Genomic DNA, 15,621 nt, shown 5'->3' on the forward strand with positions numbered 1-15,621 from the left:
CAAAATTTACTTCCATCTTCCCCATTATTGTGGTTGTGTGTACTGAAGCAGCCTGAGAGATTAAATGATCAGGAAACCTTTGCAGGTGTGTTGAGTTAATTAACTGATTAGAGCTCATCTCAGGTCAACATTTCTGTATTATAAATTCTTTATTGTAATATTTTGAGACACTGGATTTTTGATTTCCATGAGCTGTAAGCCATAATCATCAAGATTAAAACAAAAAAGGCTTGAAATATTTCATATGTAATGATATATACGAAAGTTCCACTGTTGAATTAAACTTTTCTCTGATATTTTAATTTTATTTAGATGCACCTGCATGTATGTACCTCAAGGAAAAGTTGCGGGGTGCCCAGATGGATTGATTCCATGGCAGAGAGAGACATGGTGGTCTCATTAATGAAGCCATACACAAGAAAGCACAGGAAAGACTGGCCTATGATGATGTTCTTGTACTCATCTGCTGTCACCGTGATGACCTCCTGCTTAGCTATGTAATACACACACAGAAACACAGTCTCAGAAGCTTTATCTCATAAATAACACACTTGATTGATCAATCAATCATGCTTTCTACATAAAACAGTAAACTGTTATGTTGTTAATAAATGCATTTTAAAATATTCCAGCAGTCTCTTTATCAGAATAATATTAATTAATATCATCTGCTTTTAATTATCACTGAAACACAGAGAAGTAGTGAAAACCACTATTGCTCTGTTTCTGAGAAATCATGAATTTTTCATTATGTTTTTCATATTGTGTGGGTATCATAATCTGACTCACATTCCAAAGGCTGGAGAGAAACCTCATGGGTGAGGAACATGAACTGGGTCCGGGTGGCTCCAGTGTAGTATTCCACTTTGCCAGTGATTTTGCAGGTGATGGTGCGTTGCTCATTGCTCAGGTTGTTAAACGTCATGGTTAACATTATGTCCTTGTTGTTTTTGGTGGCCTGGGTGTACAGCTGCACATCAGGGTCTAGCAGTATGGAGCGATAGAGTACACAGGTGAAAGTCTTACTTTACTTACTGCCATATTTTTTAAAAGATTTATATACTGTAAATTATGACAACAAATGGAACTAGAAACTCCAAATTTAGTCATATCAATCCATTATATACATAATATAAACTGACCAAGAAAAAGAAACAGATTAAAAAAAACAGTTCTGCAAACATCTATATTTAAAAAAACAAACAAACAAAAAAACAAACAAAAAAAACCCTACACGAATATTTGGAGCACTAAATAACATACTTCACTTACATTTTGTTCATAAGAACAATTGTGACACATTAGATTTTGTTTTATTTTAGGTTTGATACAGGTTTTTACTTTCTTAGGATCAATTTACATTAAAATAAATGTTAGATTTCTCTGTGAGATTTAGCTAATTAACCATTCAGACATTAAAAAAAATATCTTTACAATGGGTGCCAATAATTCAGACACATATATATTCATATATACATAACTAGGAGATTTTGGAGCAATGCGTTAGACAGCACTCTCAACCGTCATCGTAAAAAAATAACTAAGGGAATATATTTAGTAAGAAATGTATTCCTACTTCCAGGATATCTCTATGCCTACTTGCAGAATCTATGCCAAGGAATATTGAAGCTGTGCAGGAGGCCCATGGCCTTCCTAAAACACTTTCTTTTATTTTTTCCTTTCATTTTTCACCTATCAACTGCTCTGCTTATACATTCTTCAAATGACCAATAAGAGACATTCCGAATTTCAATGTGTTTCTAAACAATTCATAATAAATAATTGGTGCTTATTCTGAACATTAAACTATGGGAGAGAGGTGTAAAATAGTGTGATAGATTAGTTTGATATCCATTAATTGCTCTGCTCAATAATATAGAAACAAATCCAATCCAAACTAGTTTTCCTCTCTCTAAAGGAGCTATCTTCTTTCAGCAGGTGCTGGTAGCATCTGATACTCCTGATTTATCACATAATGCCCAAAGGAGAGAGGAAGAAAGAATGTGAGCTAGGACAACATTGAATCATTTTAGTTTTCCAGATGCTGAAGATGATAAATGAACCTCGAGGGATGAGCTAAACCGCTTGAATTAATATTTGATTAGACTTAAAAGCCAAAGTGAGAAAAAAGGAGAGTGCAGTGAGAGCTGGAACTGGTCCTGTTACCAACATTAGACAATGAACTCCAGTGATTTAACAGAAAATAAGCTCCCCACTTGAGCCCTCACTGATTTGTTGAAAGTATAGTCTCTAACAGCATAGAACAACTCTAAGTGCAATATTCCTGTGTTATAACACAGTGCTGTTGAATATGATTGGACAGAAGGTGTTGAATAATTTTCTAGAACAGCAGCTTTAACATTAGTGCCATCTGTAATTTAGTTCACTGGTATATAGTAATTTTCTCGATCTAATACAGTTTCGTTTCTATAGTAACAGCTCATTCACAAGGACTTGTATGATGGATATTCCACATGATCTAAAACTAACAATAGACAATTAAAAAACAAACAAACTTTTAGTGAAGCTTTCCATAAGGAGATGATTATTTAACATTTTTTGGAAGGAGTCTCCAGTGTCAGCACTTTGTAACATAGGTAAAACTGTTCCTTTTAGTTATGATTTCTTCCTGACAAGCTGCATGTTTTTACTGTTAACTTCAAGAGACAGAAAAAAAGAGAGGCCTGTGAGGGAGTGATCCTTTACAGCTCCTTCTTATGCCCACGCTGGATTCAGTATTAAACTCTACATCTCATAATACCATACAGCCTACAAACATGGACTACAACTCCCAGTACAAACATTCAAGTTCACCTGATTACCGATCACCAGGACTCAGTTACACCCACAATATAAGGACTCTTGTCTCTACTCACTGACTGTGAAGCATAAGCTCAGTGTTTTCATGTCTATTGTTAGTAAGGCTTGCACTCAATTAAAGTCTACCTGGTTTTTGATTTTGTTTCTTATTTTTTGGTTTCCCAATGTTAGTCTTTGTCTACTTCAAATTTGCTGATCACCTGACCCTAACCTGTTTCCTGTGTACGATTTTGCCTATCGATTTTGTGTTGTTGTTAAGCTTTACTAATAGCGAGGTCTTACCCTGCACTTGCATCTGTATCTGCCGCCGTGACACTCCTGTAGCATAAATAATTGTAATTATTAATAATATATGACAAATTGTTTCATAGACATTTCACATCATCAGTATAAATGTAGCTATTAATGGTTAAAAAGCATGATATGTTGTTCATTAATAAATAAAATAATAATACATTTAATAATAATAATAATAATAATAATAATAATAATATTTGTAAGTCGCTTTGGATAAAAGCGTCTTCTAAATGAATAAATGTAAATGTAAATGTAAATGTAAATGTAAATAATAATAATAATAATAATAATAATAATAATAATAATAATAATAATAATAATAATAATAATAGACACATTGTTATAGAATAATAGGAATAAAAAGCTTAGGACAAACTGTTATAGAAAAAAATATCTCTTTTGTCTCAGAAGCTCAGATAGTTTGTTTCATTGAAAGACCATTTTATTTGCATCTTTTTGTCACTGGGAATGCTTGGGTGGCATGAGAGCATGAGATATGACCTTAAAAAGTGTGTTTCTTGACCAAAAGCATGAGTTTGCAACCCTGCTGATATCTCTACGGGTATCACTATTACTGTATTATCGGCTGCCGATGGCAAAAATTAGCACTTCTATCACTGCACTTAATCTGACTACTTGGACATTGTATTCTAATCTTATTTAGACTCACCTGCATAAATACAGAAGGAAAAAAATCATCTCATGTCTCAGATTATATTTTTGTTTGTAGTGTGAGAGGTTTGGGGTTAGGACTAATAATTTCCTCTTAAAAAACAATAACTGGTCAATACAGTAATAATCATAAATGTGAAAGAACAACGCAACTTACTCTCAGCATATTTGTAAGAATTTGTGATGTCATTATAATCATTGGAGCTAATCATTTTGGTCACAATCAACTTTCCGACATAGGTTTTGTCCACATAGATGACATTCATGTTTCCGTACTTGTCTTTTTTATGGTAGACCACATCACTGTTGACCTGGTGGTGAGAAAATATTTGAGAGGATCAGGCATATATATAATGCTTCTTGGAGATATTATATTATAAAATAGTTCCTTGTAAAATAACGTCATAGCACAAACTACTAAAGAACTTCAATAAGTCATAGAGGATAGAGCGGATATACTTCTCACCTCAGAAAACACAAATTTTGCATCAAACGCATAGCCCAGAGCTTCATTGTAGATGGCTGCCACAGCTGCAGGACCACAGCGGTAATAACCTAGCTTAAAAAAAAGAGTCAAACATTTGTATTACATCTGATGTTCTAAGAACATATAAAACACTTTTTGTATTCTGTACTCATTATTTTATCACATTTTAGTTTTCAAAGGTTTTTCACCATATATACAACTCGGGTTCCTCAGGGGTCAGTTCTGGGTCCACTGCTCTTTTCTATTTATATTACATCTCTGGGGCATGTGATTGAGTCTCATGACTTCTCATACCATTGCTATGCTGATGACACCAAGCTCTATTTGTCCTTCCAGCCTGACGTTCCATCCGTCTCTACACAAATTTCTGCTTGCCTGTTGGACATCTCGGACTGGATGAGGAAACACCACCTTAAGCTCAACTTGGCAAAATCTGAGCTTCTCGTCATCCCAGCCTGCCCTTCAATCAACCACAACCTCATTGTACAGCTTGACTCAACCACACTCAAGGCAACCCGGACAGCTAGGAACCTTAGGGTGATTCCTGATGACAGTTTAACCTTTACAGACCACATTTGAACAACTGCACAGTCCTATAGATTCATTCTGTACAACATCAAGAAAATCAGACCGTATCTCACAGAACAGGCTACACAGGTACCAGTCCAGGCTCTTGTCATCTCAAAACTGGACTATTGCAATGCACTACTCTTAGGCCTCCCAGCCAGCTCCATCAAACCCCTTCAGATGATTCAGAATGCAGCAGCATGCCTCATCTTCAACCAGCCAAAGAGAAACGATGTCACACCCTTCTTCATCTTTCTCCACTGGCTTCCTGTAGCCGCCCGTATCAAATTCAAGGCCTTGATGCTCACGTACAAGACCTTGTCTGGAACAGCACCCCCTACCTCAACACTCTCCTGAAGGCTTACGTTCCCTCAAACAATTTGCAATCGATCAATGACTAACGCTTAGTAGTGATTACTCAGCGTGGCTCAAGGTCCCTTTCCAAAATCTTCACACTAACTGTCCCTCAGCAATGGAATGAACTTACAACCTCAATTCGGACCACAGAATCTGTCACTATCTTCAAAAAACAGCTCAAGTGCAGATCAAAGCCCCGGCGGCCCTGGAATACTGGGCGCCACCCCCCAACGGCACTGGAATCTGGGTGCTGCTCCCGGCGGCACTGGAACAAAGTCATGTGTCCATTTAGATGTTGTGCCGCAGCGCCTTATGCTGGCGGTGGCGTAACAAAAGGGCTCCATTCATTGTGCCTTCAATTATATGGAATCTGCCAGTTCCATGCAATGAAAAACAACCCCACACAATGATGCTTCCACCTCCAAACTACACTGTTGGTATAGTGTTTTAGGGTGATGTGCAGTGACATTTCTTCTCCAAATATGGTGTGCAGTATGACAGCCAGAAAGTTATATTTTGCTTTCGTCTGACCAGACTACACTCTCCAAGTATTCCATAGGCTTGTCTAAATGAGTTGTAGCAAACTTCAAACGAGCTTCGACATGCCTTTTCTTTAGTAATGGAGTCTTGCGGGGTGAGCATGAGCAGTGGAGTGCATTGCCTGTTTTCTTTGTGACGATGGTACCTGCTGCCTGCAAGTGTTTCTGGAGATCTTTCCAAGTGATCCTTGGTTCTTGGACTACTCTTATGACTATTCTTCTGACTCCCTGGTCAGAAATCTTGCGAGGAGCTCCTGTGAGTGGCCGGTTGATGACGGAGTGTTGTTGCTTTCACTTGCAGATAATGGCCCCAATGATGCTTACTGAAAGATTCAGAAGTTTTGAAATACATCTGTATCCATCAATATGTTTTGCAACAATAAGATTGCGAAGGTCTTGGGAGAGCTCTTTGCTTTTACCCATCATGAGATGTTTCTTGTGTGACACCTTGATCACAAAAAGCAATTTTATAGACCATCAATTTACTATCCCAGTTGATATTAATTTACACAGATAGGGGGTATTTATGGATTTCAGCTGGTTCCTTGCCTTACCTTGCCTTGGATAACTGCTTTTTCTTAGCATGTTCAATATGTTTTCCTGTGTCATTCCACTTTATTGCTCATAACTTTATTTATGAACTTTAATGTTGTGAATTCTTTATATGTGTGGATTTCTTGAGGTAATATTGATGGTGAAAATTGCATTTGAATAACCTCATTGGAAATCTATTTACTGAAAAAAATGTTGACGCGTTCAATACTAATTTCCCCCACTGTAAATGAATATAGGTAAAAATGGTTGAATTTGTAGCTGTACAATGTGTAATTCATTAATAAATACATTGCTGTGGTATAAGATGAATAAAAAACTTGTCAATAATAAACTTGGAAACAGCAACAGGGTGGTAACAGTATTCCTCCTTATTATGTGATATTTTTTATAGAAGGTATTGAAAATTAACACAAGATTAAGGAAATATTTTATAAATTGGTCACATTTATAAAAAACTGCTCAGTGTTTTTTAAACATTGAATGTTTAGTGGAGACTCTGCTTGATTAATTTTTGCACATGGCTTAAAATCAATAGAGATCTGTAGTGAGAGTTGTTGATTTGTAGATTTGCATGTTTGTATCGAGTTTCTCCATTGGAAATGTGTGACTGAAAATGGGTGAAGTCCTACCCTCGCTGATTTCCTGAGGAGTGGAGTCCACCACCTGCCAGCCTGAGTACTTTTCAGGTATGTCGTTCCTCTTCAAAAACACCTCATTCCAACAGTGAAAGTTCCTGCAAAGAAAAAATTATGTTCTATATCATAAACAAACTAGCCAGGCTAAGTGATTTTCGTGGCACCACCAGCAGCAGCAGCATACAGTATGGACAATATAGCAAAAAGGCTACAATTTTTGTATGCAACAACCCATGATACTCAGCCCTCAACCTCATCACATGACCTCCAGTAAAGCATCTATTCCCACTCAGTTACTTGATTACTAATAATATTCATTTGCAATGATGCTACTCACTTTAAATAACCCAGACTCTCAGTGTTACCTCATAAAGTCTCATCCCAGCTTTGCATCTGTGATCAGTCTTTTTATCTGCCTGGCTTTATTTATTTATTTATTTATTTATTTTTTACTTCAGCATGCTTCACATTACTGATTTATTTTAATCTAATTTATGTCTGTTTGCTGTTTGCCTGACCTTGTACCTGTTTCACATTTCTGAGTGTTGACTAAGTAAAACCAAGAAACCTCCACTCATCATATTATCTCACCAAATGGTGTCTGAGACTTTTGTGTCCAGACTCCCATCCTCGTCCAGCACAATGTTAGTCTGCAGGTTACCATTGTTGTCATGCGCAGAGGCATAGTTGGTAATCACCCTCGCAGGAAGGCCAAGGCACCGTAGGACTGCAGGCAACATTGGGTGAAAACAGCTCAGGCATCATACAGTATGAGACTTCGGTCTATATCATACAGTGTAAAATACTGATGTTTGTCTGGTGTATAAGTATGTTCCATGTCTAGTGGTCTATCTTCTACTGCACAGCGAATAACAATTTGGTCTATGGCCTACATGATAAAGTATAAGACAATGTCTGTTGGTCTAGACACTGTTGCATACAATATCCATGTCTAGTGAACCAATAACTTTGTAGCAACACTGAAGCAAACCCTTATCAGAATAGAAGATTTGCTAGGAACATCATGATAGACACTGATACAGTAACAACTATTCACCACTTAACTTCAGTGTTGTGGACTCAAGTCACATGACATGGACTTGACTTCGACTCAAGTCACCGATTTGCTAACTTTTGACTCAACTTGACATTATCAAAGAAGACTTGGGACTTGGCTTTTACATCAATGGCTTCTAAACCAAAAATCAAAAACTAAACATTTAACAGTTGATTGACTACTTTCAATTAATTACAACTAATTTTCAGTAAATTGGCATCAATCTTAATTTCCAAAGGCAATGTTCAACCATCTAGACAGCCCATCAATTTGCACTAGAAAATGACTAGATTGAAAGATTCCCCAACTTCAGAGGCAGTTTGTGGTAGCCATGCTCTTGATGTTAGTAGACTTCACCTAAAAAGATTATGTTGTTGTCAGCAACAAAATGGTGGCAACATGTTGAACCAGTGGTTCTGGAATATCAGATGTAATAGCAACAATTTAAAATTTTGTTCATCATTTGAAGTTGCACAAAGCAAATCCCAAAGCTAAATTGATCTGAGAGAGATGGGTATCCTTAGTTAATAGTTGACACCCCGTCTTATGTGAAATGGAACTGAAATATTCCGCTTTTATACTTATGGGTTCTATATATTTTGACTGAATTATATTCCGCTTTTATACTTATGGGTTCCATATATTTTGACTGAATTATAAAGTTCCGCTAGAAAGTGAAGAGCACCAATTTTAAAATGTCTGCATGATTTGGGTAAATTGACCATACTAATTATTACTCTTGCTTAAAAATGTTGATAAAAAGCACATTATGACTTCTTTAGGACTCAAAACTTAAAGTTAAGGACTTGTAACTTGACTCAGACTTATCATTCTTAATTTGGGATTTGTCTTGTGATTTGAATTCAAAGACTTGAGACTTACCTGTGACTTAGTTATCTAGTTATTCACTTTAAGACAATTATTTCTATTGTAACACTTAATTCACAGGGATTTGTACGGCAGACATTCAACATTTGCTAAACCTAATAATAAATGGATTTATAATGTGCAGTCGGTTAACAAATGAAAACACCTTATCACTTATATGTTAAAACCTTTATGGAAGGAGTCTCCAGTGTCACTGTTTTGTAACAGTCAGTGGGCAAAGCTGCTCCTTTAAGTTTTTTGACACAGGAAAGTTTTCCGGCCACCGGACAAAAATTACAAGCTTCATTTTTTGTCTACTTCACAAGAAGCGTTAAAGAGAGGCTGATGAGGGAATGATTAGGGTTTATAGCTGCTATGACTTAAACGAAAACAGGAACTAAGTTCTTTTCAGGGACATTCCTCATCATTACATGGATAAATGGATAAAACGTACAATGCATTTTTAAATAAATAAGAATTAAGTAATTATTGGTAAATCGCTGTGGAATAAGAGGAATATGTGTGCTGTTATAGGAAAATAATCATATTTGTGGTAGTAACACACACTACATGGCCGAAAGTTTGTGTATACTTGACCAATCACAATCTTCTGGGGTCTTCCACTAGATTCTGGAGCGTGGCTGTGGGGATTTGTGCATTCTGTAACAAGAGTATTAGTGAGGTCAGGCAATATGTTGGGTGAGGAGGTCTGGGGTGCAGTTGGTGCTCCAGTTCATCCAAAAGGTGTTCAGTGGGATTGAGGTCAGGGCTCTATGCAGGACACTCGATTTCTGACACTGAAACCTTAACACACCATGTCTTCATGGAGCTCATTTTGTGGACAGGGGCATTGTCATACTTGAACAGGTTTAGCTCCAGTGAAGGGAAATTGCAATGCTACAGCATAGAAAGCCATTCTATACAACTGTTTGTTTCCAACTTATGGCAACAGTTTGGGGAAATAGTTTACATGTGGGTGTGATGGTCAGTTGTCCACAAACGTTTGAGTATAAAGTGTATCATCACTTCACCCTGTCATTGATTAACAGTATGCCCCTTGTGTTTTAATCTTTACTTCATGACTACTATAAATTATTCAATAAGCACAGTGAAACTAATAGGAATGGTTTGTATTTGCCAAATTGATGCATGTAATTCTGATCTGCTGTTGTGGGAGTTTAAAGGGTTAGTCTATACAATATATGAGTTCATATGTGCTATACTTACAAGTGTTGAACACTCCAGCATACACCCAGCATTGGGCAAACTTGACAGGCACACCGCCTTCCGAATAATACTGGTTCAGAATCTCTACACTGCCAGTCCAGGCCGTGGGCGCAGTACCAAGCATGAAGTCATCACTCCAGCTACCTACTAGGACTCCATCATCATCCAGGGAGTTGATCTGAAAACGTATAGACAAAAGAATAAATGGTAAGCAATGTTAGAATGTCAACCAGCAACTGTGTTTTCAATGTAAAAACTGGATGGAAATAATGGGAACTTGTTTTACTAAATGTTATACCATAGCTGAGGCTTTCCGAACCACTTTTACAGCATCATCTCTGTACTGGAGGGGCATTTTCCCAAAATCCAGGATGAAGATGCAAGCTTCCAGAATTCCACTCTGAAACTACAGGACAAGATATCTGTTAGATAAATACAAGTGCTATGTATATGTACAGTATATGAAATTTAGGTTAGTGATGTCCAAACCCAGCAGACTGCAAGAGTATTTCTATTGTAATGTTTCTGAACAGTGTAACTTCTTGCCTGTCCATAATTCCATGGTCGGCTGCCAATATTATTATAGTCTCCGTTGAAGATCATTCCCACATCATTCAGCACATACTCCTGCCGCTCTTCCTCATTTTTCAGGTAAACCTGATCCTCTGTGAGGCATCAAGCACACAAATCAGCATTGATATTTTCAGCTAAACTGGATAAATGAGAATTAAGTTGAACTTCATCATAAAATGCTAAGACAGTTGTGCTCACTCTGCGCCCAGGGGTTGAACAGCACATAGAAGTCTGTTGTCTGATTTCTTTGAGAGCGTTGTTTTCCAGCATTGGTTATAACAGTTACATAAGTGCTATACAGACCCACAATGCAGTCAGCAGCTGGTGTGATGCCCAACTTAGTCTCGGTGTTAATGGTCTCCACCACACGGACGCCCCAATTACTGATCTGTTTATTTTCACCAGGGGTCAAGCTGATTAACGTCTTTTGGGTACGGACGGGGTTCTTTCCTATAAGACAAACTCAGCATAATGTTTCGGACTGAAGAGCCAACACTGTAATACATACTTATTATACTCAAACATTTTCAACTCCTTTGAGTAATTACAGAGAAAGGAATCTACCAATGACAACAAAATTCCAAGCTGACGTTTCCACTCCTCCACAGACTTTAACTTCTACTACTTATACTACTCAGCATCCTCATCATTTTGTTGTGCTTCACCTCACACACCCTCACATTTGCCATGTATTATGTCCTTATTTGTACTTTTGCTTTAGATGATATGGGTTTATATCAAGGGTTTCTGACTCATTCTGTTTCCCAAATCAGACCAACCTTATAAGATCAACCTGAGGATCCCTATAGCCCTGTAAAACAAACCAAATGTTTTTATAAATGTTAATTAAGAATAGTAGAACTCAACGCTAATGGTGTCATCTGAGATGCCTCTGATGCCAGCAAATCTAGTCCTTCTTGTTACTAATTGCTCTAAAATTGTTCTAAAATACCCTTAAAATATACCGTGACCATGTATAGATCAATGCCAAAATGTATTCAGTTTATATGGTGGTAGCATGGATCTGTCCACACAAATCCTACATTTAACCCTTATTTTTGAGATATTGCACTAACAATCAATGGACTGACATATAAATGGTAAAAATCATAGATAGCCAGAAATTGGCGCTTGAGTTCCTAAACATGAATGTGTAAGTAACATCTTTGTATAACAAACAGGAAGCATTCTACTGAAGAAAAACAGTTTCAAACGGTTGACTGTTGATCTTGCCCTGACATTGACCCTCTTCGGGGTTAACTCCAAAATATATTTAGATAATCTGCTGCTTTCAATAATAATTCAATATAAATCCTACACACATTTAACTACTTGTTCCTCAGATATAGTGCTACCGAGAATCTCGGACAGATGCACTGCTGGAAGCACAACCTTGTAACAGAGGCATGAAAATGGCTGCACAGAACCTGTCTATTATCATCTACTTATAATATGACCCTATAACAACTTGCATTTTATTTATTCTTCAAATGATTAATGTTAAAAAAAAAAGCCTCACCATCACAAAGGGTATGTGGTGGTTGTTCTGTTGTGTGTGGCTGTTTTTGACTGCTAGCTGACTTTTATTTAATGACAAGCTGGTCGATTGTAGATATGGCTTACACAGTAAATAAAAATAATTTACCTTGCCTTCTTGTACACAATGAAGGTAACCAATACTACAAGTTATTTAAGTAACTTTGGATAATCGAAATGAAAAGCCAACACCACTTAGAAGTTGCTTCATGACCACATATTAAACCAGTTTATCAATGTGATGTTAGAAAAATGGTTATGATGTGATTTTCTTCAGGAGGTTGATCCATTTAAAAACACATTGCTATTGTGATTTGCAGACCTTATAATAAAGTGTAATCCAAATGCATTCTATAATAATAGAGACTCCTTTATCCTTTTCATTTGAGAACAACAGGGGCACTGTTTCATATTTTATATAAACAGAAAGTAGAGGCTCACCAATCAGGAACTCAATAACAAACAAGTCTGTTTTCGGGTCAAATTTGCGATTGAAGATAATGCCCATGATGAACTCTTGACCCCGACGGATGATCAGTTTGCTAAGCTTGTATGCATCAGTGTGATGGGAAAGCCTGTTTATTTTCTCATACATGTTAATATTCATCACAGCAAGATTTCCTGAAAAAAACACACGGGCAATGCTTTTGAATAACAAATACTCAATAAATTCAATTAGCAGACAAATACCATCATTGTAGGTTAATATACCTTCACATTATACTGTATGTGTAGTCTTATCTATCCTTAATCTTAGTTAACCAAGACCCCCCCCCCCCCCCCCCCCCCCCCCACACACACACACACACACATACACACTTTATACCATACCACCAGTAGGCATGGGGGCCCGAGGTGTTGCTTCTTTAAACATTTCGAACTCAGGCATGATTTTGTTCTCTCCATTGCTGCAGGAAATTGGACGGTTCAACCGGCCTCGGTTTTTCTCACATGTGTCGAATATCGGCATGGTGTCAGTACACAGGTGGTCTTCACTCTGTCCTGTGCTCAGATTCAGAGATTGTAATAATAATAATAATAATAATAATAATAATAATAATAATAATAATAAAGGAAAACAGTTATTAAGAAGAGAAGAGGTCTGTGAGCAAGAGGGACTTTTTGGATGTTCTGGATGTGGATTGGTTTCACTCCAAAAAAAATTTACATACATGAAACAACCTCACTTGTGCAGTTGCTGATATTATCTTTCTACAACTCTACACCAAACTAACACAGAAGAACAATGGCACAAAAATGCAAACAGTATCTGAGCAGTCATCATGTTTGATCTAAATAATATTTAAAATAAACAATTTATTCTTCTATTAAACCTGGCATCAGGTGGAAAGAGAAAAAAGAGCATTCTACTCTAGTTTTCTTTAACTAATACATTGCGAAAGAAATTTTTTACTTTCTATTCTACATCACAACATTTTTCTATAATCATATATTTGTAAAATCATAACTGGACTTCTTAGCATCAGACAGCTTCAAGGAGTTGATCTGAATTCTTAACAAATCTAAACTTTATCAGATGTGACAGCAAGAATGAGACCTAATACCTGTCTCTATAACCCGTCTGCTGCAATATACACTTTGTATTTGTATTGTGGCAGATCACTATTAGTATTAAGTTAGTTTGTATGGTCAGAGCTATTATGATGCAGTAAATCTTTATGATGCACTAAATCTGCAGTATCAGGACTAAAGCTGGTGTTGGCTTAATGTGTATTTGGTTCCCTGGTGAAAGAGACACTAATTTACAGTAATTTTCTAAAATTACTGTGTGATTTTACTTCTTTTCTTTTTGTGAATCTTTCTTGTACTTTTACTTTCAAACTTATACAAATACCTTTCTACTTTACTTCAGCATTTCTATTCTACTTCAGTAGACGTGGGTAGCTGCACTTTTACTACAGTTAACAATTTGAGTACTTTTAGCACCTCTGTCTAATATACAGCACTCCTTTAATGACTCAGGTAAGACAGGGCTCTGTTTCAAAAACATATTCACATGTGACACTAGTCTGATTCAGTGCCAGATCCACAAATATCACTTTAAAATTAATACAACCTCAGTAACAGAAATAAAATATTAATGGGAAATCACAGACTCACCCTTCTTGCTGACCTGTAGGATGCTCTATTAAGGATGCCGTGCATAGCTGTACCAAAACAGACAGCATGCCCAGTTATATAGGGTACAAACACACTCCTCCCCTCATGCAAATGCACAGTTCTTAGGGGGGAAAAAAGAAGAAATGCAGAGTCAGACTTCTGAGGAAAGCAAAAAAAGTTTATTTATGTGGTTGAATGGACGTGTAATCTAGTGATGTTTCTTCTAAAATATTACTTTTTTGCATTCCATCAGTCAGGTTCAACACCTTCAGCGGATCTAATACTTCAATCATAAAGTAAACAGCACTTGTTGCAGCCTTCATTTAAAATGATGAAATGGTACAGACTACATAAAAATAAAAATGACATGCTCATAATTTTATAACATTGACCATGTGTGAGGAGAAAAAAAATATCTCAAATGTTACAACCCAGGCTCAGAGTTAGCCCTTTAATGTGATTACAATTGGGAGTACATTTAAGTATATGTATTTAAATGTACATGTAAGTACATAAGGGACTTTCTTAAATGAGCCTTGAGATTTTGAAAAAGTATTTAAGTCAAAGATCCTTTTTATCAGTGTTCAAAATATGGTACATTATGTTTAAACAGCAAATAAAAGAAAAGAAAAGAAAAGAAAAGAAACAGCACCCCTATGAATTCATATGAGAAAAATAAATTTGAAGTATATTCCCATTCATATTTAAAAAAATTTTAGTACAACTGGGTGACTTGGAAAAGGAAATTGTTCAACTATGACTTCTTGTTTCACAGGGGTATAAATATGAGGTAACACATAGGCCAAATTTCCTTAGTCATTCATAACAATGGGTAAGACCAAGGAATATAGCTGTGATGTGCGGCAAAAAGGTTGTTGAGCTTCACAAAATGGGAGGAGGCTATAAGAAAATGGCACAAGCATTGAAAATGGCCATTTCCACCATCAGGGCAGTAATTAAGAAGTTCCAGACAACTGGAAATGTCTGGAAATCAGCTTAGAAATGAACGTGTGCCTATATTGTCTCAGCACACTGTGAAGAGGATGGTTTGAGAGGCCAAAAAAATCGCAAGGATTACAGTTGTAGAATTGCAGAAGTTAGTTGCGTCTTGGGGTCAGAAAGTCTCCAAAACTACAATCCAAAGTCACCTACATCACAAGTTATTTGGAAGGGTTTCAAGAAAAAAGCCTCTACACTCATCCAAAAACAAACTCAAGCATCTTCAGTTTGCCAGACACTGCTGGAACTTCGAATGGGATCGGGTTCTATGATCAGATGAAACCAAAATAGAGCTTTTTGGTAATAAACACC

The 15,621-nt window shown here is 36.7% G+C and overlaps 1 protein-coding gene across 1 annotated transcript; it reads right to left on the reverse strand.

Annotated features, from left to right (window-relative positions):
* Nucleotides 1-308: 308 nt before the first annotated feature.
* On the reverse strand, nucleotides 309-13,159 carry LOC108263067 (coagulation factor XIII A chain). Its single transcript, XM_047158978.2, has 13 exons — nucleotides 13,021-13,159; nucleotides 12,631-12,810; nucleotides 10,852-11,103; nucleotides 10,627-10,745; nucleotides 10,379-10,486; nucleotides 10,081-10,258; nucleotides 7,521-7,656; nucleotides 6,924-7,027; nucleotides 4,256-4,344; nucleotides 3,947-4,100; nucleotides 3,103-3,138; nucleotides 790-984; nucleotides 309-493 (listed from the first exon to the last, which is right to left on the reverse strand). Exons 1-13 carry the CDS (start codon nucleotides 13,157-13,159, stop codon nucleotides 309-311), a joined length of 1,875 nt encoding a protein of 624 aa, XP_047014934.2.
* Between the last annotated feature and the right edge of the window lie 2,462 nt (nucleotides 13,160-15,621).

The sequence above is a fragment of the Ictalurus punctatus genome, chromosome 1 (genome assembly GCF_001660625.3).
Source record: "Ictalurus punctatus breed USDA103 chromosome 1, Coco_2.0, whole genome shotgun sequence".
Classification (NCBI taxonomy): domain Eukaryota; kingdom Metazoa; phylum Chordata; class Actinopteri; order Siluriformes; family Ictaluridae; genus Ictalurus; species Ictalurus punctatus.